This window comes from Aspergillus homomorphus (genome assembly GCF_003184865.1).
Source record: "Aspergillus homomorphus CBS 101889 unplaced genomic scaffold BO97scaffold_25, whole genome shotgun sequence".
NCBI classification, from domain to species: domain Eukaryota; kingdom Fungi; phylum Ascomycota; class Eurotiomycetes; order Eurotiales; family Aspergillaceae; genus Aspergillus; species Aspergillus homomorphus.
In genome coordinates, this window is record NW_020291911.1 from 369,439 (window position 1) to 393,117 (window position 23,679).

Genomic DNA, 23,679 nt, shown 5'->3' on the forward strand with positions numbered 1-23,679 from the left:
TGGGAAGGGTGATAAAGAAAGATATGGATGGATAGCCACGCGGGCGGCGGACGCGACGCGATGCCGGGGGGAACAAAGAACCGGAACTGCCTATCTAACCCCTTTTAGGTTTAGGTCCATTTTTGACACCCTCCCCCCTCCGGTCGGAGGCTTCGGAGCGAGCTCTCTTTGTTGTTATCGACTTGCTTTCTCCGCCCCCTCGAATTTTCTTCCTGCGACAGCTTTGTTTTCAAGTTAAGGGGCAAACTTGAAGAGAATTACTGGACGAAAAGCCATCTATCAATTACCAGCAAGATGTTTCGCATGCCAAAAAGCATTCCACGAGCTACTCTAGCAGGTGCTGTGATTTGTATCACCATATCAGGAACGCTTTTCGGCGCCTCGCAGAAAACCGAACAGCAGTATCGCCAGGTATGACCTCTAAGCTTCACCTATCAGTCGGGAGAGTCTCTTTATTGACGGGTCCCTTTCATCTACAGAAAATCCAGGAACAAAAGGCACTCGAGCCGACGATCGATGAGCGAATTGAAGGTCTCAGAGGCATGCGACAAAATTTAATGGCCAAGAAGGAGCTCGTGGAAAGGCAGCTTGATACTCTGGAAGCAAGGATCGCAGAGAGATCTCAGAACCAACTCAGCGAGCCGAAGAGAGAGCCGCCCCATGACAAATGATGGACAACGGTGTCTGAATGAATGTGAGCTAGATGGACATTTTCGGCGCTCTGGTGCCATGGCTCAATCCTTGTCTCGCCACGTACGAGGAACTGACGTTGGCCGGCGCATGCCTGAGCTTTCGAAAGTTACATACTGCGAACAGTAGCGCAAGGCTCTGAGCTGCACGTCTGGTTTGCGGCAGAGTTGGTGCGACGAGGAGAGTCAGCCTGGCCGCCGTCGCTACATCATAAGCGGCCATAGCGCTGCAAATATCTTACGACGACATTCGTCGGCCTCGAATTGAATGCGATTCATATACGGGCGCTTGGATTGTTGTCCGACCACCCTCGGTGAGACCTCGGAGGCGGGGCTAGAAAACCTACCTTGAATGAACCTTTCATTGTCAATTGAAAGCGCATCGAGACATACGGTCCCTCTAGGGGCCTCGAATATCTTGTGAGATGACTTACAGAGCACGACTGGCTCCAATAAGAGACTCAAACTGTGCACGATGCCTTCTATATCACCACGTCTTTACGAGAGATTGCAAGTTTTATCCAAGATTCATCTGTACATGATTGTTCTTATCCAGTGAGCTGTGAGCAAGCTGGGAGTGGGCCTCGAAATAAAAATGGCCAAAGCCAACCGATATCTTGGGGCCCGAAGATATGCTTGCAAATATAGATGTCATTTATGTTTGAGATATATAGCCAAAAAAAATATCACTCATCCAAAATACCACGGGCAAGCGCAGCAAGGCTTGCTTCATATCTTGCAGGGTTATGATCACTAAACATTCCTGAACCAAATCTGAGTTCTCCAAAAGACGCTTCGACGTCTCGAACAAATGTCAACTGTGCTCTAGTAGCAGGCCGACCAAGTAATGGGTAGCCATCACCGCTCACTTCAGACGTGAAAGCGTTACGTTGCAGCACCCTCATCGTTTCCACTAGGAACACCTCACCTGGTGGCAACAACTTGGGTGCGTTCATCTCCTCACGGAGCATCTTCAATGTATTCCATGCCCAGGCATCTTCTCCCACACCATGACCAGCGTGTGTAAGTATAGGTGGCTCATCAACATAGAACTTTTTCACAATACTTTGCCTAAAGCCTTCCCAGACTCGAAATCCCACGTGGGATCGAGCGCCCGAGATATCACCCTTGAATGCGACAGCGACACTATGCATATCATGCAGAATGCCGAGAGAGAGGCAAGGGACCACATCTTGACCATTGACGATGGTGGTGATCAACCCACGCGTTGCGCGACGCAGGAAAGGCGACATTGTTGCAGGAGGCCCGTAAGCATAGACATGTATAGGCCGCCCGGGTGGGACGAAGAAAGCATTGTTACCGGGTTGGTCATTGCTGTTCGTTGCAGTAGGGCTCAAGCTCGTGGACTGATAGGAAGTGGTCGTGAATGAGGCCCCATATGCATCACTGCTGGGCTCAGAAATCATGGTTGCAAGGAGTGCAGCGACTCCTCCTCCAAGCGAATGTCCGCAAAGTACTAGCCCATACTCTGGAAACTCCTCTAGCGCAGCCCTGATCGTCAGCATGACCCGCCCGCCCCCTCCCATCAAAAGACGCTTGGCTGAAGCGTGCATCCCTTTATGGACCTTCCAATTCCTACCTTGCCATTCAAGGTCATCGAATTCGCAGGTCATATCTGTCAAAATATCTTCAAAGCCCCATGTTCCTCGCAAAGTTAGGACAACAGCTTTCGAATCATGGTCCAGGAAAAGGTAGTGAACCAAGGGAATTCCGCTTTCAGTCTCCCCTGCAGCATTGGTGCCGCCGGCAGAATCGACAAAAGAAGACAGTAGAATCGTGGAAGCCGGTAAGCCTGTGTGATCAGAGAAGTCACTATGCTCGGGGCGAGAAGCCTCTTCATATGGTAGAACACTTGTCATTCGCGGGACGCCCATAACCTTCAAAGCATGTGACCCATATGAAGCCGAGGAAAATCTGCAAAACCGTCTGATATTCTGCACAAAGTGCTTCGCAGGAAAAATTCCCGGTACGGTTCCGTCCCGGTTCAAACTTTGAAGCGCTTCGGATTCATCATAAGCACTATTCCGAGGACGGTGAGCAAGTATGAGTGACGTTTCAGACCCGGCAGTGGCTAGGGAATATAAGCTCGGGGATAATGTTCGAGGCTGGTGTTGCAACACAGAGGAGCTCGGTCGACCATCCGTGGTGAGGTAAATAGTCACATCACTTTCCGACCTTGTCAATGATAGAGAGCTGCTACTACGCACATGTGCCCTTCTTGCAGCAGGGGAGCCGGGCCGCGTATTCGGCGATCCTGGAGCGTAAGCGTTCGTCTGCGAAATGAGAGTCTCCTCTGACTTCTCATGTATTGCGTAATACTCCGTTCTAGATTTGCTTGCGTTGCTAGCACTGCGAGCCTCAGAATGGCGTGCTTCCGGGATAGGCGCAGATTTCAGACGATGCTCGTGCAATGGGATTCTAGGCAGGCCTCGGTTAGCTACAGGCGACGAAGCACCACGTTTCGGCGATGCCGTTGCTGCTTCGTGAGCTCCACCACGATCATACTTGGCAGCACGCTGTTGTGACGATGTCTTGCGTGTGTTTGCAGTATCCTTGGGTGATTTGCCTTGTTGGGGAGCATTTGCAGAAGATGACGAACTCTTTCCCCTATCTGCGAAGGGCTTCGTAGATGAGCTCTTGCCAGAATCCTTCTTAACGTTATGAACCGATCTGACCTTTTGCGTCACTTTTGAAATCGAGGGCTTCATAGAATTGTCTTTCGATGGTGATTCTCGCTTGTCGACATACCGGTGAGTTGAGTGTCCACGATCAAGCTTACTTGGATTCGGAATAACAATCCGAGCATTTATTGTACTGAAGTAATCTGGGCTTTCCTCGGGTTGAAATTGCTCAGATTCCAGAAGTGTATCTTTTGCTGATTCAATTGGATCGGTTGTTGCTGTGGCACATGGCTGATTCACAACTCCTTGGTGGTGCGAACAAGAAAGCTCCTGTTCATTGCCCGCCTGATATTCCACGCTGGCCTGCTGATTTGCTGATCCCAATTCGGTATTGTTGGACCTGGTGAAGGCCGTTCGAAATACTAATATATGTTTAGGACATTGTCCCCGACTGGTCGATCTGGAAGTGATATCATCATGGTGTCTCTCCTCAATCATCATGGTACCGGGCGGAGCAGTGATTTCTCCAACATTATCATCGAAGACTTCAACCGTGATAGTCCTAGCAGTGACCAAATCGGTTCTTATAGAAGCACGACAATCTTGAGGCAACTGTCTCATGATATACGAGCGGATGTCTTCGTCAGATACCTGATGCGAATTCTGGGTAAAGATCGGCAAATGCGGTTCTTCGGAGGTATCAGCAATGCTTGCTGGCCGCTGGACGGCGTCAAAGACTTCATCATTATCTCCAGTAGTCATGAACGATGAGCGATTTGCCTCCTCACAAAAATCGGCGAGAGTAGCTTTCGGCTGTTCAATCTGACGTGTACCGACGACATCTGCCCTTACACCATTATCCAAGATGACAACATCCCATATGGATTCGACCCCACCAATTCCTCGTGCGTGCCGTTCTGTGTTCTTCCTACCCCAGCGCTGGAGCAGTGCAAACCCAACACAACCAACTAATAGATCGGCTACACCAATTCTTTCAGCTCGTAGTTCGTGCCCGAATTCAGTATTGTTCAGGTCCCTGAGCTCGCTTCGAAAGAGGGTTACTATTGCCGCAATGGCTCTAGACGACTCCGTGGAGCCGAGAGTTGCATCAAGTGTGGACAGAAGGGACTGAGACACGTTGGCTGCGGATGAGAGTGTGGCTGAGGAAAGGTGAAACGACGCAGCGGCGAAGAAGGATGCCGAGGTAATTGTGGTATGCAAAGTAGCCAGCTAACCCCTAATGTCAGCTCAGTCAAGGCAAACACAACTAAAGTGACATACACTCCTTTCAAGCAATGACTCTGCTTCTGCCCTGCCAAACTCTCCGCTACTCCGAATAGCAACGTCGCGCCCAGCTCGCGTTATTATTCCCTCTATCATTGCCCGACTGAGCTCCAAGCCAGTTAAGGTTGTGGCTCTAGCACCATCTAGTGCAACACCCCCGACAAGCGTCCCTATTCGGAGAGATAGAGAAGTCGACTGAGTCATGAACGATACCATGGACGCAAGCGGTCGTGGGAGGAGAGGCAAGCCGGACGTTGCTGGAACATGACGGGTGTCATTCTCACGGCCAACTTGCTCGTTTGCATGCTCAATGTCATCCCGTTTCCATGTTTTTCGGATGCTGAAGAGTCTTGACATTTCAGATCGTCAGAATCGTGGTGGAAATGACCCGCTTGGACCGGTAAGAGGTATATCTCTTTCCAGCCATGAGCATGAAGTCGAATACTTCCAAGGAAAGAGAAAGCTGTACAGCCGTTTTGGCAGGAACTAAAAAGTAAAATGATAACTTTTCCCTGCTGAAACCAGGTTCCAACGTTACGCTGTGAGAGCAGTTCCTGGTTAACTATGGAAAAGTAAATTGGATTTTGGGAGCAGGTGGCGACTGAAGATCGACAGAACCAATCATTGATAAGGGGTTATGCCGGGGTTGACATGTGATCGTTCGACTCTTCCTCTTAGCGCAGACCACGGTACCTGCCATGTGCCTTGTACAAGAACACTTAGCTCAAAAGTACCATCAATCTTGATCTATCCAGTCTTCCTAAACTCTGTTACTGTCTTACAAACTCTTCGAAGATGATTGAGATTGACGCCCTTACATCATAGCTATCCCGTCTCCAGGATACACTACCTTTCGGAGCTTGTCGCGGTAACATTCGGCCACGGAACGAATCCCCGATAATCCCATGTTTTGCCAAACATCTGCCAGCAGTCCTCTCATCACGAGCTCTGCTCCTTTCTTTCCGTCAATTGCCAAACCGTAAATGATTGGTCTGCCTATTAAGACTGCTTTGGCGCCTAGACAAAGTGCTTTGATAACATCCGCACCCGTTCGGATACCAGAATCGAAAAGAATCGTCATCTTAACCCCAACTGCGTCAACGATCTCCGGGAGAACCTCCAGGGAGCCAATTGCGCCATCAACTTGTCGGCCTATGCAGCACGGGTCAGTGCATGTACCTTATGAGCTGATGGCTCAAAAAACCTACCTCCATGATTGGACACAACGATACCATCACAGCCCGCTTCTAAGGCAAGTTTCGCGTCCTCTAGGTGCTGAATTCCCTTGAGAAGCAACGGATCGTCCCAGTTCTTCCGTAGAAAAGCAACCTGGTCCCAAGTATGTGGCACGCCGGAAAATACCTGGGAGCTCCATGATTTTGATGCCCCTAGAATGTCGTCTTCAACTTTCGAGCCGGATTCCTTCTCGTATTTGGCGCGGAAAACTGGATCTGTGAAGCCGATTTCGTTTCCTATTCCTTTGATAAATGGAATGTAGGCGTTGTCCAGATCTGCTGGTCGCCAGGCGAGCGACCATGTATCCAGAGTGATCATCAAGACGCCGAACCCGTTTTCCTTTGCGCGTTTTAGCAAGGAGAGTGTGATGTCGTCATCCATCGGCCAATACAGCTGGAACCATCTCTTCCCGTCGCCATTCGCCTTCGCCACGTCTTCAATCGAGCTGCTGCTTGCTGTACTGAGGATATACGGAACCCCAGTTTGTCCACAGACCTCTGCGAGTCCTGTCTCCTTGTCTTCGTGGAAGATAGATTGAACACGGACAGGTGCCACGAGGCTTGGGTTAGGGTATTTTTCTCCAAACAGATTCACAGATATATCCTGATTCTCCATCTGAGATCAATGAGTAACCTGCAAATGCTGACAAGCCAAATTGGTCCTCAGCTAACCTGCTTTAACATTCGAGGAACTCTAGATTGATAGTTTAGCGATTTGTTCTTCAGGCTGCATTTTCGTTGCGGGTAAAACTAACATCTTCCACTGACGAAATGCCAGCCGATTTCTGTCCATTGTAGCCTTTTCTCCCGCTCCACCAGCGATATAGTTGAAGCTACGGATTCCTAATGCCGTCTTCGCCTGATCTTCCAATCGACGAGGGTCTGTGGTGACGGCAGGAGTGACGCCTGACGTGGCTCCTTGAGAACAGATCTCAGACCGGTAGTTGCCATAAGTTTGAGACATGTTGGACAAGAGTTATGCCAGTGGAGTCGTTGATTTCGTTTTGACTTGAGGTTCCCGACTTCTCCGGTGTTCGCAATAAATGTCAGGAATGCAGGCATGGTTTTATATACCTGGTAGATGCCATATCTTCCTTGACGTCACAGCAACTTAGATATCACGGCATGCACGGATTACTAACTCAATCACGTCGAGAGTCATCCAGCCTGGTGTAAAAAAGCTTTACCGAACGTTCGGAAACTGTGGCTAGATTTGAGCGTGCATTATCAGAGATACGATGACCTTCGTTCTCGGCTGCCACGAACCCGATCACTGCACTTTCCACAGGGTGACGATAACAGACACCGACCATATCAATGACTGGTCTCAAATAAGTTTGAGCTCCGGAAAGCCACGGTCAGTGATTAATCTCGATTTGATTGTCGGATATCATGAGATCCGAGCAGCCTGTATCTGGCTACAGGTGATAGCTGTACATTCTGCATGATGCCAGTGTCATACCAAGTCAAATGGACAATGATTTTAGGCACAGTCGAGGTGAACACAGAGGGCCCTGAAGTGTGAGCGTCAAGGCTCATTCACAGCAATGGGATTGAGATCATCTCCAGAAACATATACCAGGCTGAGGACCATGACAGTCAAGGGCCCTCCTTACTTGGTGCATGACGCATCCTCTACCTGATTCTCTCATCCGCATTGATTAGCCATGAGTCAGAACCGATAGTGGGAGTAACTTCCGTGCGATATTCGGCCAGCCAGCCGACGTACTGGTATGGGTTTGTGCATCATCGTCTGCTGGTTCGGACTTGTGAGATAGACGCAACCAATGCGAATCCAGTGCCCTCAACGATAAGAGCGTCAGGGCGCATGATATACATCACGGACAATACCGACCAGATGAACAAGAGTCACAATACGATCATCTTCGTGACAAGAGCTCGAAGTTGTTGCAGCGAGATATGATCACCCGGCTCTCTAAGTAGAAAGCACCCTAAGCGCATCATGGTGACGTTCTGCATATATTGCAGATCTGATCGTACTGCTTGCACTCCTTGTGGGTTTTGCATCATTCTAATGCAGCCTGTATTGTATCCTTGCATCGCCAAGAACGTTGGCCCGCGTCGTGACCCATGGAGCTGGTGGAGTGGCCACCAATTTAAAGTTTGAAGGACGATCCAGCTCAAGGTCTCTTGAGGCAAATTAACAGCAACACTCACTTCAAATTGTCCATAAATGCGGTTCCTGCGACAATATCAACGCAAGATGACACCTTCATACACCTCTGACTGAACATCTTCTCGATTCGCTCACCTGAACCGCAGAGAAAAAGAAGAAGATATCGGGTCTAGGTCCTTGGCGATCCTTGGCCACGGCGATTAGAAATCCCACAATTTTCTCGAGCGCACTTTTTGCCTCCCCTCACTTGCAGTGTGGTAGGTGTGACGGGTATCAGAGTACGAGGCCTCCCCTTTTCTGAATCTTGAGTTTGCCTTATTCTTGACCAGAGATTGATTCATGGTGTTGCTGTAGATCACCCCACGGGGAAGTCCATCTGAGCGCCCAGACACCAGTGCGGGAAAGCAGCCGAGACTGTCCGCCATGGCTTACTACCCAGAGGCAAAGGCAGATGCCGAGTCGCAACCTCCCACGCGCAACCCGCTGGGTGTGGATGGCGATGATCAATCGGATATCTCATTGTCGGATGAAAAAGGGGCACGACACTTGATCTGGAAGATCGATATCCACATCATCCCCTTCGTCGTTCTTCTGTACTTGTTCAGCTTCCTGGATAGAGGTGGGTCTCTCCTATACATATGCTCCATTTTCTAGACGATCATACTCTTTCAGCGTTTACTAACTTGATCTCGCAGTAAATATTGGCAATGCCCGCTTGTATGGCTTGGAAGAAGACCTGGGTCTTGTGAACAATCAGTATCAAGTTGCAGTGTCTATTCTGTTTGTCACCTACTGCGTACGCTCACACCCAAACGAGAATTTCCCGAGGATGTTTCTAACCTCCAGAGACAGTTATTTGAAGTTCCATCAAATTTGATGATCAAGAAACTCAAGCCCTCGCGGTACATTGCCTCGATATCCATTATCTGGGGTATCATAGCTACTTTGACTGGTATCACACAGAGCTATGGTGGGTTGATCGCTTGCCGTGTGCTTCTAGGTCAGTCTGCGCATTTCTCTAGCCTCTGATTCTCATGCTCACGTCAATAGGTGTCGTGGAAGCCGGGCTCTTTCCTGGGCTAATGACTTATCTCACGCTGTTCTACAGCAAGCGCGAGATCGCACTCCGAACAGGGTATCTGTTCAGTAGTGCAGCGGCCGCTGGCGCTTTTGGAGGTCTTCTCGCGTACGGCATTGGCTTCATGGATGGCGTCGCTGGGCTGCGAGGCTGGAGGTGGATTATGATCATCGAAGGAATTCCGACGGTTGGTCTGGGTGTATTGACTTGGTTCTTCCTCGCCGATGAACCTGACACCGCTTACTACCTCAACGACGACGAGAAAGCCATGGTAGTCCGACTACGCCGACGCCATGTAGGCCAGACTCCGTCTGCTCAGAAGTTTCACTGGGCGGATGTGAAAGAAGGCGCCTTGGACTGGAGGATATATGCGTTCTGCATTGCTCAATTCGGAGTCGATACAATGCTCTATGGCTACAGCACCTTTCTGCCGACAATCATCAAGGGCATGGGAAATTGGTCAACCGCCGAGGTCCAAGCGCTGACTATCCCGTGTTATGCGCTCGGGGCAATTGTGTATCTGGCGGTCGCATGGCTGAGTGATCGGACCCAACGGCGTGGAATATTCATCTGTATCTTCGCCGTGATCTCTGTCGTTGGTTATGGAGTTCTGATCTCGGATTCGTCGTCCGGGGTGCATTACTTCGGTGCACTCCTCATCGCCCTGGGCCTATATGTGACGGTGGGACTTCCGCTCGCATGGCTACCGACCACGCTGCCTCGATATGGGAAGCGGACGTTTGCAACTGGTCTGCAGCTGACCTTTGGCAACATCAGTGGCGTCATGTCCCCGTTCCTGTACAAAACACAGGAAGCACCGCGCTATGTTCGGGGCAATGCTGTAACGCTGTCACTAGTTGGCTTTGCAGGGGTGGTCTATGGGCTCATGTGGTGGTACTACCACTACAAGAATAAGCGAAGACAACAGGGCCTGGAAGATGAAAAGATCGCGGGCATGACAGACGAAGCAATTGAGGAGCTTGGGGACTATAGTCCTCGATTCGTTTATAGTACCTGAGTTTTGTTTTTGGTGATCACAACATATCTCATGAAGATTGTTCATAAACATTTTACTTTGATAGAGATCAAGATATAACTACTAGTAGCATGATCTGAAGAATCGGTCCCTGCGGGTATAGAGCGGGCTTCCTTGGCGGGACCGCTGTCGATCTTTCGAGAATCAAGCGGGCCTCACATGCGCCGGTTTCACTTGTTGTACTTCAGTCTCAAGTGCGACTTCACACTGGGAGACTGGTCTTGCTATAAACATGTCTCGCGGTTTGCCTTTGTTAAAAGTGGTAGTCTCCCTGCTCATTGCAGTCATCAGCATTGTCTATTACGATTATGGTTTGTTTACATCGAAAAGATGGCTCGGCCCGAGTCGCGGCCCTCACACCTTGGCTTCACCACCATCTTCCAGCTGGAACAGCTGGGCCCAGGCATTGGGTTTTATCCCTGGTCTGAGCGGCAATACACGAATTCAGAATGATGACTGGAATCTTCTCTATCATTTGGGAGGCAACGGTCCCTGGATTGAGAAGCTTGACGGACCTGACGACTCGCAAATATCTGGGTCCGATCTCGATGGATGCGTTATTGATCAAGTGCACATGGTATGAGATACTCAGCCCAGACAGATCGTTTCCACTTCCATAGGAATGCCCGTTAATTCCAATTCAGATGTCGCGCCATGGGGCACGGTACCCGACCAAATCCGCTGGTGGCCGTACGTTCATCCCGATCATAGCTAACCGAACCAGGTGCTGACAACAGCGCTTCGACGCAACGCAAGGCCACCTTGCCCTCCTTGACCGCATCCATAGAGCCAACGTGAAGCTAAACGGCACGCTCTCATTCCTGAACAACTGGACATACTTCACCGATGACCCATCCAGGGACTTCGAGCAATTGACCACAACGGGACCCTACGCAGGCACCACCCAGTCCTACAGCACCGGGAAGCAATTCGCAGCCCGATACGAGGCTCTAGCAAGCAACCAAGTCTGCACCAACCTCTGGGCCAGCGACTGCACCCGCGTCATCCAGACCGCCCGCCACTTCGCAGCAGGGATGTCCGGGTCCAGCTGGGACGCATCCAGAAAAGCGGCTCTGGAAATCATCCCAGAGACCTCCGATCGAGGAGCGGACACCCTCACCCCGGGCGACACCTGCCTCCGGTACATTGACGACACCGAGCACGGACACGACTACGGAATCAAGATGCTCGCGCGGTTCCAGCAGGCCTACATCCCCGCTATCGCGGCGCGACTGATCGAGGCGGAAGGGAACCAGGCGCTGGGTGCGTTCAGCAACGCAGAGGTCTACAGTATGCAGGAGATGTGCGGGTTCGAGACGCTGGTTCGCGGATCGAGTCCCTGGTGCGAGGTGTTCGGGCGCGACGACTGGGAGAACTTCGAGTACGCGCGCGACTTGCTTCATTACTATCGTGCGGGGCCGGGGAATCCCTACGCTGGGGCTATGGGGTGGCTTTGGTTAGATGCGACGACGAGTCTGCTGAGGGCCGGCCCAGGAGCTGGGACTCTGTTCTTTAGCTTGTGAGTTGCTGGAGGTGGTGGGCTGCTGCGTGGGCGGGCTTGCTGACTTCTCGTTGCTATTAGTGTTCATGATGGCGATATCGCCCCCTTCTTGACGGCTTTGGATGTCATGAAAGATCCGAAGTATGATCCGGCATTGCCGGTCACCCATGTGGCGCGGGATCGTGTCTGGCGTACCTCGTCGGTAATGCCCATGGGAGGTCGGATCGTTTTGGAGCGAATGACCTGCCTGTCGGAGGTGGCGGGTGCCGATGGTACTGCTGAGAGTTATCTTCGGGTTTCTATCAATGATAAAGTAGCGCCGTTGCCATACTGCAAATCTGGCCCTGGCTTGTCGTGTCCTTTGGTGGATTTTATCGGTCATGTGGACAGGAAACGGTTGGATGTTGGAGACTTCGGCGCTGTGTGTGGTCTCGAGGGTGATCCTGGGAAAATTACTTTCCTGCGACAGGAGCAGAGAGATGTCTGAGCTTATGGAATTGGTTATAGATCTTCTCATGCTTGAATAATCAATAGATGATTGCAGCGTTGTGGTGTTTGCAGCATCAGTGTAACTGTGATAATATTGAAAGAAGCTAAAGCATGGGGGTGGCCTGGTAAGACTCGTCTCGTCGATATTTACTAGTACTTCTGATCGATGGTAATATGTGTCCAAGAGGGAAAATAACAGTAAAGTCGAGTTTCAGGGATGTCTTTCCTCGGCTCTGGTAGAAGACCAGAGCTTGAACTAAAAATACGTTGTTCAACAGCAGTTATGCATTGACCCCCAGGCTTCATCATACAATTCTGACAGAATGCATTGCAGAGATTCTATTATTGGATTCAACCTAGTTTAAAAAATGTACTTTATACCTTAGCAATAAGTCGTTGTTCACATCCATTCACTGTAAATAGTATGTGCATATCAAGACTGAAGCACGTGACCGTCTCCGGGCTAACACAAATGTTTATGGGCGGGCCCAAAACTTTTGGCTGATATCCAGCTTCAACTCCATCAATTCCGTCCGTTCACAGTTTCTCACATCTCTCTTTTAACATTCTTGTACTCGCGCTACACTTGATATATACTCTTGTTGATCGCACAGCTACCAAGCCAAGCTTCGCAAACCACTTTCCACCATGGAATACCACTTTGTTCCCCCAGAGGAGCGGGCGAGAAACGAGAAGGGCGAGATGCTACCCTGGGGATACGTCTACAAGGAGTAAGTGAGAGCGCAGCCTTCTCATTTTTGCTTCGATGCACCACACCCCATAGTCCATCTTTTCTCTTTGCTCACTTGTAAAATACCAACTAACATGTATTCCTTTTGCTCCCCTATCAGCGAATCCCGCAACCCACGCCGCGCCCCCGAAGAATCAGGCCCATTCGGCAAGCGCAGGAACGCCCGCTACGAACACACGCGCTCTCGCACCCGAACCGGCACGCCGGCCACGAAGCGCGAGAACCCCAACGTGGCGGAATTCGGGCGCCTGTTTGCCGCGCAGCAGGACGAGGAGAAAACCCGCAGCAACACCATGCCCAAGTCGGCGTCGGCGTCGAACATCGAGAGCGTGCGCAAGCAGCAGCAGCAACAGCAACAACAATCGTCTTCCTCGTCATCATCACAACAACAGCCCGGACAGTCGCAGGAGACGGAAAAGGTGGCGACGGAATGCATCCTGTACGGCTACAGGAGTAAAGACGGCGAGTGGAAGGTGCTGGACAAGTACGAGCGGATCTCGCAGGGGTTCATCTGCGAGGACTACCCGCGGACGGATCCCACCGCGGCGACGGGGTTCTCGCAGCTGCTGAGCGGCGGCGATGTGGTGATCCGCGCGGGCCTGTCGGCGGACGCGAACCGGAAGTCGAAGCGCTACGCCGGCGGCTACCACTGGATCAAGGTGACGTTCGACTCGACGACAGCGGCCGACCGCGCGTGCTTCTTCTCGCCCCAGGAGATCGATGGGCATCTGGTGTTCTGCGAGCTGTACCATGGTCGTGGGCCCGCGGAGGATGTGCCGATCGTGGCCGGGTCGGCGGAGGCCAGGCGAGTGCAGAGCAAAGCGCCGCGCACGCTGTCGACCTCGCATTCCACGGCCTTCTTGCCTGCCTCGGAGAAAGAGCGCCATACGCTGCCCCGCTCATTTGCGTTCAACAATCTGTCGACGGTCCCGGCGACGGATTCCTTCGACGAGGGCGAGTCGCTGGATTCCACGCCCACGGCCAGCTCGACCACCGCCACGGGCTTCGAGCCCTCCACCGCAGCCAGCAGCAGCAGCAGCAACATGACTCTGCAGCAGCGCTCAGTCCCAAGCATCACTACCACAACAACAAGCCCCCTACTCCCTCGCGAGCAACAGCAGCAGCCCAAACCCGACTCAGATTACATGACCCATATCCCGACGGTGCGCCGCACGAAACTGCGCCCCCTAGCCGAAGCGCTCCCGCCGCAACCCACCGTAACAGAACGCGTGCTACGCTCGATCCCCATCCTCAGCTGGTTCACAGGCGACATCGTAGGCGACGGGCCCCAACTCGGCGACGACGGCGCCTTCGACTACGACAAGTCCAACACCTACTGGCGATTCTGGTACATGATCGACCGTATCATCGGCACGGATATCTGCGGTCTGAAGGAAGAATCCTCCGAGGTGAAAGCCGCGGAGACGGCCGCCGAGATCGCAAGTGCAAGTGCAGCGTCAACCACGGACTCTCCCCGTCAATCACACAGCCCCCCGTATCTGAGCGGGAGTGGGAGCGCGGGCGGGCAAGGCCAAGGTCCCAGCCGGTTACCGGCGCCCGGGCCCCTGTTCGAGAGAGATAGCAGAGAGACCAGCGCGATCCAGTACTCCGGCGCGTTAATGTCGGGGGCGCTGGGCAATTCGTCGGAGAGAACCCGGCCGTTCGCGTGGGATTGATGAATACTTACTGGGTGGTTTTTCTATTACATGCACGCACATAGATACACACATGCACACGAGCCAGATACGCAGGAATTAAAACCTTCGCGGTCTGTCTGTTTCTAACTTACCTTGTTGTGTCCTGCGGACAAATTTGATTCTCTTATGAAAAGTCTGCATCCGACTTCCTGTTCTTTTTTTTCTGGGTCTGTCCCTTTTGGCATGTCCGCATCAGCTTCCTGTGTCTTACGACTTTTCTTATTTTTTTTCTTTTTTTACCTTGCATTCTAATGTTTCAAGGCGCTACGGTTTCGACTTGCATGGAGGCGATGACTCGTATAGACTTAATGAAGGGAAGGAACCCTTTGTCTATCTATTTGCATTGAAAACAGACAAGCTGTTCACGCGTATCAGCCTTAAACATGTAGTCGAGAAGCTTGAGCTGATAAGCAGAGTACGGCTAACGCTACAGGAACTATGTATAGTACTCCGGGACGTAACAGGTCTCCAGCATCGTCTGCCCTATCGGGGTTGGGCTTGAGCCAGAGTCCAATACCAGTAGTACCTATCCCGAAGCTGGACACAAGGTTTCCAGAGAGCCATAAAGAAATGTCTACTGCAGCAGAGACCCAAAGAGGAAAGCCCTTGTAATCTCAGTATTTGGTCCCATTCTGCCTTTCCAGATCAAGATATCTCCATACATTCAAACCACCAAACCTAAATTCCCTTGAGAAACGGAAACAAAGATATCTGGAACCCCCGCCAACCGAAACAGAAGAGAGAAACTCCAGCTTTGCGAAGAGGGTAGTAAAAAGTAGAAGTTGGAGAAGAAGTAGGTGTAGACTGTGTGGTGTGAAGGGTCTAACCTTCACGTAACCCACACAATGAGGACACACACGCGCACGACAGTAACAACAAAGTAATATTCGTTATATTAAGAAGAAGATCTCAAATTTTACTCGACGTTGCTCTCGAAGTTCTCGCCCTCAACGAGGTCGGGGATATCATCCTCCTCGTCGTCCTTCTTGTCACCGCCCTGGGCCTTCTGCATGTTCTGGTAGCTCTCGGCGAGCTTGCGGAGGGAGGCCAGGCTGTCGGGGCCGAGCTGGTTCAGGATACCGGGGACGAGCTCGGTGAGCTCCTTCTCCTCGCCGTTACCGTAGAGGGCGAAGGTGTTGGAGGGGACGGAGGCGTGGACTATTTTGTTTGAGCATATGGAGTCAGTGATTTTTGAAAGTGGATGGGACGGGCACAGGTCTCACCCTTGGGAGCACCGAAGTGAATGACGTTGCCGTCCTCCTTGAACATGTTGACCTCCTCGATGCCCTGGATAGGCTGGACGTTCATCTTCTTCAGGGTGGCCTGGAGCTTCTTGTCATCGGCACCGGAGGACTTGTGGACCTTCTTGACCTTGCGGCGGGGAGTACCCTTGCCTCTGTTTCGGGGGGAATGGAGGTTAGCGATGTGTTTTCAGGTTTGACGCGGCCATGGTATTATGGGTTTGGGTTGGGTTAGGTAGTGGGGGATTATCGAGCGGGAGCGGGGGTTAATTAGAGAGGGGCTGGGCTTCATCCTGCGTGAATCGAGTCCAAAGGCGAGGAGAATGCTGGGTGATGTAGGGGGAACATCAATCCGCTCGTGATGGTGTTGGTGATGGTGTTGGAGTTGAAGATACATACCCTATGAAGCGCAGAACGCATATGTCAGCAAGCAGTTTTCAAACATTAGGTAATTCGAGTATCGGAAAAAGGATGAGAACAACGCCAATTCGCAGACTCGTGTCACGCAGATGAGATGCGACTATGACAAATGAGGAGGCCCTGAATTGGCATACGAGCTGACACAGCTTGGAAGCTGTCATGCCGCTTGAATGACGAGGGGCATCAAGCGCTGGACGGGGAAAATTATGACAGAAGATTCAAAAGGCACATACCAATCCGCACGCTAGCCTGCATCCGAGCCAACTTTGCCTGATCCATTGTGACGGTAGTTGAGTGGTCGTTCGAACCTGAACCTAGAAGGGAAAGAAAGAGGGAGTTGTCAGAAATGTAAATCCGGCAATAGTCGCGCGAAAATGTGTGGTGGAGGTTTGAATAGTTGGTGGTTATGGTGGGTGATGGTAGTGGGTGGAGAGGTCAGGTGAGAGCGAGGTGACACTTTCTCGGTCGGGGCTGGAAGAAAAGGGCAAAATTGGGGTATTTCTTCGCTGAAAGGACGGACCAAATGGACGAAGAACGAGAATTCCAGTGTTGAGACTGGCAAACCAAGGGGGCACGTACCGAAGAAGATGATGATGAATGGTGCTGGTAGAGAAGAGGAGAAGGAGTGGAAGTGGGAGGAACGGGATGTGAACGCAAGCAGCAGCAACCGTCGTCGATGATGCGCCGCCCGGGTTTGTGTGGGGAGCAGCGCCGACACGGCGAGTCCAACGCTGCGCTCGCTAAGAGTCGCATGGCGTCTACACCTCCTACAGCTCCTCAAGCTTCTACATGGTCATTAAGCCTACAAGTTACTACCTCTATGGTTCAGATCTGCTACCGTCATCATTGATCGAGGATCTTCCATCTGGTGGTTGTGGGCGAAAAAACTCGAAGGGAGTTCAGAGAGGCTCCTCGGCTAAACCCTAACGATCGCCCGCTGCTGACCAGCATATTTGGCGATCAAGAGAAAGAGATAGATACGATGTCACCAAGAATGGCAGTAGTTAGTGGGGGAATAAAGTCATTAAAGAGAGCTATCATTAACTAGCATACTGGCGAGATGTTCAGATATCACTGCGATCGCCTGAGAGCATTCTTTACCTGAGTTTTGGCAAATGAGACTATCATCAGCCGCCCGTCATGACGGACCCTGGATATTCACCTCCCGCGCCCCGGCATCCCATACCTATTCGGGTAATCTGATATTCATCCACTGCCTGAGGTCCAGACACAATGCCACCTCAACTGTTGTAAGAGCCTCGATAAGTAGACTGTTGGTAACATGATTAAGAACTCCTTTGCCCATGGAAACTCGCTAATCTCGAAATCAAATACAAAAAATGCCAAGAAAGTCACGAAGGAGGCCCCGGGAGCAGTCAAGACCGCTCAGCAATCTGCTGTTCAGTCCACTCCCATAGACGTCGTCCCATGTCCGCATCATTGGCATACGGATTACCGCTGGCATGAACGCCAATGGGAACGTAGTAGGCGCCATTGACTAGAGACTCCCGCTTCACTCCCGCCGCCCAGAGCTGGTTGAGGGCTCCAGTGCGCAGAGACCTACAGAAGGCACCCTTGATTACACCAAGACCAAGCCGGACCACGGGGTTCAGCTTCATTGTATGCTCATAGAGCTCACTGGCCACTGCACCGGGGTGCACCGAGACGGAGAGGATCTCCGGATAGCGTCGGGCCAATTCCGAAGCAAAGAGAATATTCGCCGCCTTAGATGCACTATACCGGACCAAGCCGTGGTGCTCTGCTAGAGCGGAAGCAGAGGTCATGATCTCCAATGGGGGAGAGCCGACGTTGGCAGCAGAGCTCAGCGACACCACGCGGACGTCCGGCGACAGCGCAACAGTCTTCTGCATGCTCGAAAGCAGCAGGGTCGTCAGCAAGAAGTGTCCAACATGATTCGTGCCCATATGTAGCTCAAACCCATCCTCTGTGAATTTGGTCGGGTTGTTCATGGTGCCCGCGTTGAGAATCAGGGTGTCCAGACGGTCGCAATCCGCGCGGAAGAGCTCGGCGGCGGCACGGACAGATTCTAACGACCCCAGGTCTAGAGGCAGGTATCTGATGTCTACGGCGGATGGGATCTGCTCCCGAATTGAGACGATGGCATCTCGGGCTTTGATCTCATTGCGCGCGGCAAGGTATATGCGGGCTGGGTTGTGCTGGGCGAGCTGGACGATAGTTTCCTTTCCGAGGCCGGTGTTGCCTGTCTCCAGGGGGTAACATTAGCAAGAGCCACTGGAAATCATGAGTCAGATGCAAATGGATGTACCTCCTGTGACCAGAATCACCTTCTCTGAAAGGTCGATAATGTCACGCTGGGGCTGGAATGACCACCCCAGGAGACCGAACGAGAGTTCGTTCAAGGTAGGACCGAAGTGATGATAGTACTCCGAGGGGCGCTGTAGTGCTCCCCAGGCAGCGCCGCCACGAGACGACGAGGATACTGATGACATCTTGAGATTCAGAGTGACCGTAGTTAGGAGAGGAAGCAAGCACGAATTGCGAGTTTCTCCTAGTCGCACAAGTTCAGGAGACACTCAAAAAGTCGCCTCCGGCAAGCACGGGCGCGGCCGGACTGTGGTCCGGCTCGAAATATCCGACCGGAGTATATGCCATGATATATCTCAGGCGATGTCCCATAAGTAGCTGACTAGGTATATGCTCCTTTGAAGGTGGGAGAAACTACCTGAGCGACATGGAGCTCAAATCAGACAGAGGTTGCGAACGACGAACGAAGAATGCTAGCGTAGATTGGTAGGGAGCGCGCTGACACCGACCCCTGTAGGCTCCGACCGCTATCGGAGTCAACCCGGCATGCCACTCTGTCAGCCGTGGGTTTTGTTGATCGCTCCTCCATTATTATTGATAAGCCTGTGCTTGTTTCCCAACTCCGATTCCCATTCTTGACTCAGCCCTCGAGCACTACAACCTGACCTCCAGAATTCCAAAATGCGATTCCTCTGTCTTCACGGCGCTGGGACCAGCGGAGAAGTACGTTCAGAATCTACCTAATACCCACCATATTCCCCAAAAAAAGTTTGGCGGGGCACAACAGGTTGTTGACGAGCGGCATCTAGATCTTCGAGATCCAGGCTGGTAATTGACCCAATTGCCTCCATGATGGTCGACCAAGCCGGGACAGAAACCGAGCTGGATCATCATTGACAACATCACAATCCCGACGACCATTCTAACCATCTTTATAAATTACCAGGTGGAATCACCTACGCCCTAGAGAAGAAGGGCCATACTTTCAAGTTCATCAATGGGCGAATGGAAACCGAGGGTGAAACCGGTAAATAATGTCTCTTTTCAATCCTGTCTCTCCACGAACCCTCCCGCAGAAACCCTAATAAGCCCAACCCAATCCATTAGAGATCAAGGACGTCTTCGATGGTCCCTTCTACAGCCATTATCCTCGGGACAAGCAGCCAGGGGAAGACCTGGCGCGGGCAATCGAGTATGTGAACCAGATCATCGCGCGAGAGGGGCCATTCGATGGCGTCATGGGCTTCTCACAGGGATGCGCACTCGCCAGCGCCATGATCATTCAGCACGCACAAAATCACCAGGAGCCGCTGTTCAAGCTGGCGGTGTTCATCTGCGGCGCAAGCCCCTTCGATCAGTCTGGGATGGAGCTGATCGAGCCACCCGCCGCGGGCGGGGAGTATCCCATCACGATCCCCACGACGCACATCGTCGGGAAGCAGGATTCGCTGTATCCGTACAGCATGCGACTGTACGGGGTGTGCGATCCGGCAAAGGCAGAGTTGTACGACCATGGCTCGAGGCACTTGGTGCCCTTTGATGTGAAAAATACGGAGGCTATGATCGCGGCGGTTGAAGCGTCGATTCGGAGGGTAATGTTAGGATGATAGATACGTCCGCTTTACATAAGGGGAAAAGAATCACATGACTATATAAATAAGCTAACTGCTTTCCCATCGGTTCGTGCAAAATTAAGCCTTCTGTCTAGAAGCGACAGCTGAGGCGTCCAGAAGTACACCAAACGCAGCTTCAGTCCTGTTTCCTGGCAGCAACGTCTCGGTTCCCCTTGGAACCGAACCGCGAGAGCAAAACCACAATCAGCAAAATAACGATGGCTAAAACAGCGCTAAACGTGATCGAGGTCCCCAAAGGGTTCCGAGTCTGTACAGATGTATGATCATGGAGTCAGTGACTCTCGCCTTCGGCGGGGATGACACTGTGCAAGAACTTCTCAAGGTCTTCAATCTCGTCCGGATCGGCAGAGTGGCCAAGGTAACTAGAAGGGAGCATGAGCGGGAAATTCTCAGACGGCGCGAGAAGGATGGAAAATCAACATACGGGTAAGAGTGGAAGTCGACCTTCTTCAGGTCAAGCTCCTTCAACTTTTCGCAGGACTGCTTGCCGAAGTCAAATCTGACGACTTCATCCTCCTGGCCGTGAGCGAGGAAGAAGGGAGTTTCCTTGTTCGGGAAGTCCTCGGGGATGAAGTTCTTGATCCGATCGCTGAGGAGCAGATAGCAAGACAGACCGAAGACACCGCCCAGCTTCTCCTTGCTGGTCAGACCCGTGAAGAGCGACATGGCTCCACCCTGCGAGAATCCTCCGAGGACAATGCGCGAAGCACTGATGCCCTTGTCCATTTGTTCCTTGATGAGGGTGTTGAAGTACTCGCGGGAGCGAAGGATACCGCGCTCATCCTGGTTGCGGATGGCTTCCTCGAAATCCAACTATATCCCATCGTTAGGCTCGCGGCATATTCTCCGGGAAGGTCATATCGCAGCTACTCACATCGCGTCCGAGTTTGGTGATATCGTACCAACCGGGCATGGTCATTCCGAAGTTCTAGTCCAGAAATGATATATCTCCAATCAGTCAACGTCCTTCTCACTCAAGAACCAATCGCGCAATCTCATACCACCGAGATGGGAATCATCGGCGCATTCGGGAAAATGAAGGCCACTTCGTCAAAAACGCCACGGCGCCGCCAATTCTGAGCGAGCGCCATCCTGTCGAGATTTCACGTTCAGCACCATTTCATGACTGTAATTGCGTCGCCAACGTTATTTCCGCATCGGAAGGCAAGGGACATACCATCCGGCACCACTACATTCATCCATAGTCAGTCAAGGCGGAGTCTGAATTTCGTTGTACAGGGTCATTACCTATCACCCAAACCATGGGCCATGATCACCGTGGCGGTGTGCTTCGTAAGGGCAGGAACGACGAAAGGAGCGCGGGCAGACATCTTGATCTATTCTATCGAGAAGCGCAAAAGGCACAAGAGAAGTGGCAATTGAATGGCGACGAATGCAAAAGGATGTCCGTCCGTGACTTTGTCCCATCCCCCGCAATTCTGCCGCCATCATCGCCGACTCACCGCCTCCGCTGTCCCACCCAAATGATTCCCGCCCCTGGAAAGATCCGTGCCTGAATCCACTCTCTAAGTAGTGACGAAATTGGTATCATTATGATTATTGAGATCTACCCGATTGTACGTGCAGATTCTCTGCAAATAGCCCATTTTAACACAAAGAGATGAAAATCAATTCAACTCCTCGGTGTCCAACTACTTTGCCGCAAGATGCACCAATTTTTCCACAAAGTTAATCATACTCGAAACCAACTCCGGTTCCACAATGCCCTTTTGCCATACGAACGACAGTACCAAACAGCCATCACCACCCGAGATAGCCGACACAACAATCGCTGCACCCGCAACATTAGGGCTTTGTGAGAAGATCACGCGTCCCATTTGAGGCTTCGAAGGGTCTTGTGCCGCACCCGCCCCCAGAACCCCAATATTGGAAAGCTCTATGCTCTCCCCTCTAGGCTTTTCGAGCTTCGACCGGAAGAAGTCGGTGAACCCCGACACGAACTTCAAGAGATTCACGCCCGTATTCTTCCCTTTCATGCTTACGACCTTCTCGATCGTCTGCCGCGACCGCTCCGCCTCTTTCCAGGGGAAGGAATCCGCGTCGGCGGGCAAGTCCTTGCGGGCATAGGTTTCCATAAAGTCCATGACCCAGACGCCGAGCGACTGGTCCGGGACCTCTTGCGTGAGCCACTTCCGGACGGAGATGGCGCCCGTGAGACGGAGCTTCGTGTAGTCCTGCGACAGGTGCGCAAACAAGCCATGCGCCATGGCCGCCTGCACGGCTGCCGTGACGGTGGTGTTGTTCCGGCGGCAGCTCTGACGGAACGCCGTGGACACCGCCGCCGGGATGACCACATGGCGCGCCTGGGCCTCCAGTGGCGTGGAGATCGGCGCACCAGTCCAGAGCCCTCGGTCGCGCGAGCCGAACTTGATCTTGAACAGCGCACTCAGGATGAACGGGATGGACAGCCCACACGGATGCGCCGCCTCCAGGTTCGGCAGGAGAGGCGTGCCCGCTGGGGTCCGCACGATCTGCTTCGCTTCCCCCGCGACCGTCAATGCCTCTCCAGCGGCAGCCAACGCCTCGAGAAACGTCTCCTGGAAGACTTTACCCGACGTGCCGTCGCCCAAAGCGTGGTGGAAGATATACGCAGCCGTGAACCGTCGTCGTCGGCGCTCGTCCTCCCCTTGATCTGTCGTGAAAATGACCAATCTCCAATACGGCGCCCCCGCCGTGAATCCCGTGCTATGCTGCACCTGCAGGAACTCATCCAGCTCGGAATCCGGCGCGTCGCCCTCAGGGAACGCCTGGGTGCGCTCTCGGAAACTCACCACCTGGTCGAGATCGATCTCCGGGAGACGCGCGAAGTAGGCGTCGTCGGATTCTTCGTTCACGGGGATCGCTGATAGCACGGGGTGCCGGCCGATCAGCGTCTCGCAGGCCTTGTACACATAGTCCTGGAGCGGCAGCGTGTAGGTCTCAGGAAGCGTGTAGGTGACGGTGACGCCGACATTGTAGTAGAACCCGAGCGGATGGCGGGCGATGGAGTACTTCTCCAATTGTCCTGGGCATGTCAGTTTCGCAGCACTTCGCCTAGATTCCCCGAGTCACAACATAACATGGAATGGATGTGGAACCTACCAGCCGGACGTAGCTTCTCGAGGTTCTCCATCTTTCCTCTCAAAAGCCACCAAGGTGGAAAGAGTAGTATAGCCACCAGATACCTTGCAAGCCAGCAAACATCAACAGAGGGACCCCGTAAACCACGTGACGCCAAAGAACAATAGGACGAACCCTTCGAGAAATCCGAGATTGTTCCCCTACCAAGGAACGACTCAACCACGCAAACGGCCCGCGGAAGCGCTCAGCGATAAGATAAGTAACGGCTCGGAGTGAGCCACAACTGGGCCCAGGGCTCTTTATATCAGCTCGGCTCAACACGCGGTGAATTCCCGAATAGGAAACCTTTGCGATTGCTGCCTATCCCATCTAAATCAAATTACCTGGGTATTATTTGCTAAAACGAGAAAAATCCTTTGAATGTATGGTTGATGGAGTATGGAGATATATAAGTTGACTGGCTAGTTTTAAGGTAACT

General features: G+C 52.2%; 10 protein-coding genes across 10 annotated transcripts; 4 read left to right on the plus strand and 6 right to left on the minus strand.

Moving 5' to 3' along the window:
• Nucleotides 1-294: 294 nt before the first annotated feature.
• On the plus strand, nt 295-671 carry BO97DRAFT_425993 (uncharacterized protein; the record flags this gene model as incomplete). The annotated part of the gene is made up of 2 exons (XM_025697107.1): nt 295-411; nt 480-671. The coding sequence occupies 2 exons, from the start codon at nt 295-297 to the stop codon at nt 669-671; spliced, it is 309 nt and encodes a 102-aa protein (XP_025550196.1).
• Nucleotides 672-1,143: 472 nt separating this feature from the next.
• Nucleotides 1,144-5,074, minus strand: BO97DRAFT_111589 (lipase). The gene is made up of 2 exons (XM_025689907.1): nt 4,613-5,074; nt 1,144-4,561 (listed from the first exon to the last, which is right to left on the minus strand). Exons 1-2 carry the CDS (start codon nt 4,970-4,972, stop codon nt 1,376-1,378), a joined length of 3,546 nt encoding a protein of 1,181 aa, XP_025550197.1. The 5' UTR covers nt 4,973-5,074; the 3' UTR covers nt 1,144-1,375.
• Nucleotides 5,075-5,390: 316 nt separating this feature from the next.
• BO97DRAFT_393089 (lactate 2-monooxygenase) lies at nt 5,391-6,814 on the minus strand (the record flags this gene model as incomplete). Its single annotated transcript, XM_025693904.1, has 4 exons — nt 5,391-5,767; nt 5,824-6,466; nt 6,523-6,544; nt 6,606-6,814. 4 exons carry the CDS (start codon nt 6,812-6,814, stop codon nt 5,430-5,432), a joined length of 1,212 nt encoding a protein of 403 aa, XP_025550198.1. The 3' UTR covers nt 5,391-5,429.
• Nucleotides 6,815-8,033: 1,219 nt separating this feature from the next.
• Nucleotides 8,034-12,136, plus strand: BO97DRAFT_471337 (putative MFS transporter; the record flags this gene model as incomplete). The annotated part of the gene is made up of 10 exons (XM_025700039.1): nt 8,034-8,265; nt 8,342-8,606; nt 8,683-8,783; nt 8,840-8,987; nt 9,038-10,068; nt 10,550-10,678; nt 10,746-10,791; nt 10,858-11,620; nt 11,684-11,915; nt 12,110-12,136. Exons 2-10 carry the CDS (start codon nt 8,411-8,413, stop codon nt 12,134-12,136), a joined length of 2,673 nt encoding a protein of 890 aa, XP_025550199.1. The 5' UTR covers nt 8,034-8,265; nt 8,342-8,410.
• A 444-nt stretch (nt 12,137-12,580) lies between these two features.
• BO97DRAFT_478889 (uncharacterized protein) lies at nt 12,581-14,829 on the plus strand. Its single transcript, XM_025700652.1, has 2 exons — nt 12,581-12,822; nt 12,943-14,829. Exons 1-2 carry the CDS (start codon nt 12,740-12,742, stop codon nt 14,516-14,518), a joined length of 1,659 nt encoding a protein of 552 aa, XP_025550200.1. The 5' UTR covers nt 12,581-12,739; the 3' UTR covers nt 14,519-14,829.
• A 301-nt stretch (nt 14,830-15,130) lies between these two features.
• Nucleotides 15,131-16,836, minus strand: BO97DRAFT_406549 (nascent polypeptide-associated complex subunit family protein). The gene is made up of 3 exons (XM_025695438.1): nt 16,434-16,836; nt 15,763-15,936; nt 15,131-15,697 (listed from the first exon to the last, which is right to left on the minus strand). Exons 1-3 carry the CDS (start codon nt 16,477-16,479, stop codon nt 15,456-15,458), a joined length of 462 nt encoding a protein of 153 aa, XP_025550201.1. The 5' UTR covers nt 16,480-16,836; the 3' UTR covers nt 15,131-15,455.
• A 398-nt stretch (nt 16,837-17,234) lies between these two features.
• On the minus strand, nt 17,235-18,920 carry BO97DRAFT_371507 (putative short-chain dehydrogenase/reductase family protein). The gene is made up of 2 exons (XM_025692823.1): nt 18,488-18,920; nt 17,235-18,421 (listed from the first exon to the last, which is right to left on the minus strand). The coding sequence occupies exons 1-2, from the start codon at nt 18,669-18,671 to the stop codon at nt 17,577-17,579; spliced, it is 1,029 nt and encodes a 342-aa protein (XP_025550202.1). The 5' UTR covers nt 18,672-18,920; the 3' UTR covers nt 17,235-17,576.
• Nucleotides 18,921-19,081: 161 nt separating this feature from the next.
• BO97DRAFT_406551 (uncharacterized protein) lies at nt 19,082-20,114 on the plus strand. The gene is made up of 4 exons (XM_025695439.1): nt 19,082-19,209; nt 19,296-19,314; nt 19,433-19,513; nt 19,594-20,114. Exons 1-4 carry the CDS (start codon nt 19,168-19,170, stop codon nt 20,091-20,093), a joined length of 642 nt encoding a protein of 213 aa, XP_025550203.1. The 5' UTR covers nt 19,082-19,167; the 3' UTR covers nt 20,094-20,114.
• An 18-nt stretch (nt 20,115-20,132) lies between these two features.
• On the minus strand, nt 20,133-21,512 carry BO97DRAFT_371515 (palmitoyl-(protein) hydrolase). The gene is made up of 6 exons (XM_025692824.1): nt 21,369-21,512; nt 21,298-21,309; nt 21,122-21,212; nt 20,995-21,048; nt 20,545-20,933; nt 20,133-20,482 (listed from the first exon to the last, which is right to left on the minus strand). Exons 1-6 carry the CDS (start codon nt 21,449-21,451, stop codon nt 20,392-20,394), a joined length of 720 nt encoding a protein of 239 aa, XP_025550204.1. The 5' UTR covers nt 21,452-21,512; the 3' UTR covers nt 20,133-20,391.
• Nucleotides 21,513-21,671: 159 nt separating this feature from the next.
• On the minus strand, nt 21,672-23,444 carry BO97DRAFT_406554 (uncharacterized protein). The gene is made up of 2 exons (XM_025695440.1): nt 23,223-23,444; nt 21,672-23,145 (listed from the first exon to the last, which is right to left on the minus strand). Exons 1-2 carry the CDS (start codon nt 23,251-23,253, stop codon nt 21,773-21,775), a joined length of 1,404 nt encoding a protein of 467 aa, XP_025550205.1. The 5' UTR covers nt 23,254-23,444; the 3' UTR covers nt 21,672-21,772.
• Between the last annotated feature and the right edge of the window lie 235 nt (nt 23,445-23,679).

Coding starts and splice junctions, on each gene's coding strand:
- BO97DRAFT_371515 (XM_025692824.1), bottom strand. CDS start 21,451: ATGTCTGCCCGCGCTCCTTTCGTCGTTCCTGCCCTTACGAAGCACACC. Junction 20,934..20,994: donor TCACCAAACTCGGACGCGAT/GTGAGTAGCTGC, acceptor GATGGGATATAG/TTGGATTTCGAGGAAGCCAT. Junction 20,483..20,544: donor GTCGACTTCCACTCTTACCC/GTATGTTGATTT, acceptor GCTCCCTTCTAG/TTACCTTGGCCACTCTGCCG.
- BO97DRAFT_478889 (XM_025700652.1), top strand. CDS start 12,740: ATGGAATACCACTTTGTTCCCCCAGAGGAGCGGGCGAGAAACGAGAAG. Junction 12,823..12,942: donor TGGGGATACGTCTACAAGGA/GTAAGTGAGAGC, acceptor CTCCCCTATCAG/CGAATCCCGCAACCCACGCC.
- BO97DRAFT_406551 (XM_025695439.1), top strand. CDS start 19,168: ATGCGATTCCTCTGTCTTCACGGCGCTGGGACCAGCGGAGAA. Junction 19,514..19,593: donor GGAAACCGAGGGTGAAACCG/GTAAATAATGTC, acceptor CCAATCCATTAG/AGATCAAGGACGTCTTCGAT.
- BO97DRAFT_406554 (XM_025695440.1), bottom strand. CDS start 23,253: ATGGAGAACCTCGAGAAGCTACGTCCGGCTG. Junction 23,146..23,222: donor CGAGAAGCTACGTCCGGCTG/GTAGGTTCCACA, acceptor TGACATGCCCAG/GACAATTGGAGAAGTACTCC.
- BO97DRAFT_371507 (XM_025692823.1), bottom strand. CDS start 18,671: ATGTCATCAGTATCCTCGTCGTCTCGTGGCGGCGCTGCCTGGGGAGCA. Junction 18,422..18,487: donor GGTGATTCTGGTCACAGGAG/GTACATCCATTT, acceptor CCCTGGAGACAG/GCAACACCGGCCTCGGAAAG.
- BO97DRAFT_406549 (XM_025695438.1), bottom strand. CDS start 16,479: ATGGATCAGGCAAAGTTGGCTCGGATGCAGGCTAGCGTGCGGATTG. Junction 15,937..16,433: donor GCAGGCTAGCGTGCGGATTG/GTATGTGCCTTT, acceptor CCCCCCGAAACA/GAGGCAAGGGTACTCCCCGC. Junction 15,698..15,762: donor TCACTTCGGTGCTCCCAAGG/GTGAGACCTGTG, acceptor CAAACAAAATAG/TCCACGCCTCCGTCCCCTCC.
- BO97DRAFT_111589 (XM_025689907.1), bottom strand. CDS start 4,972: ATGTCAAGACTCTTCAGCATCCGAAAAACATGGAAACGGGATGACATT. Junction 4,562..4,612: donor AGTCATTGCTTGAAAGGAGT/GTATGTCACTTT, acceptor ATTAGGGGTTAG/CTGGCTACTTTGCATACCAC.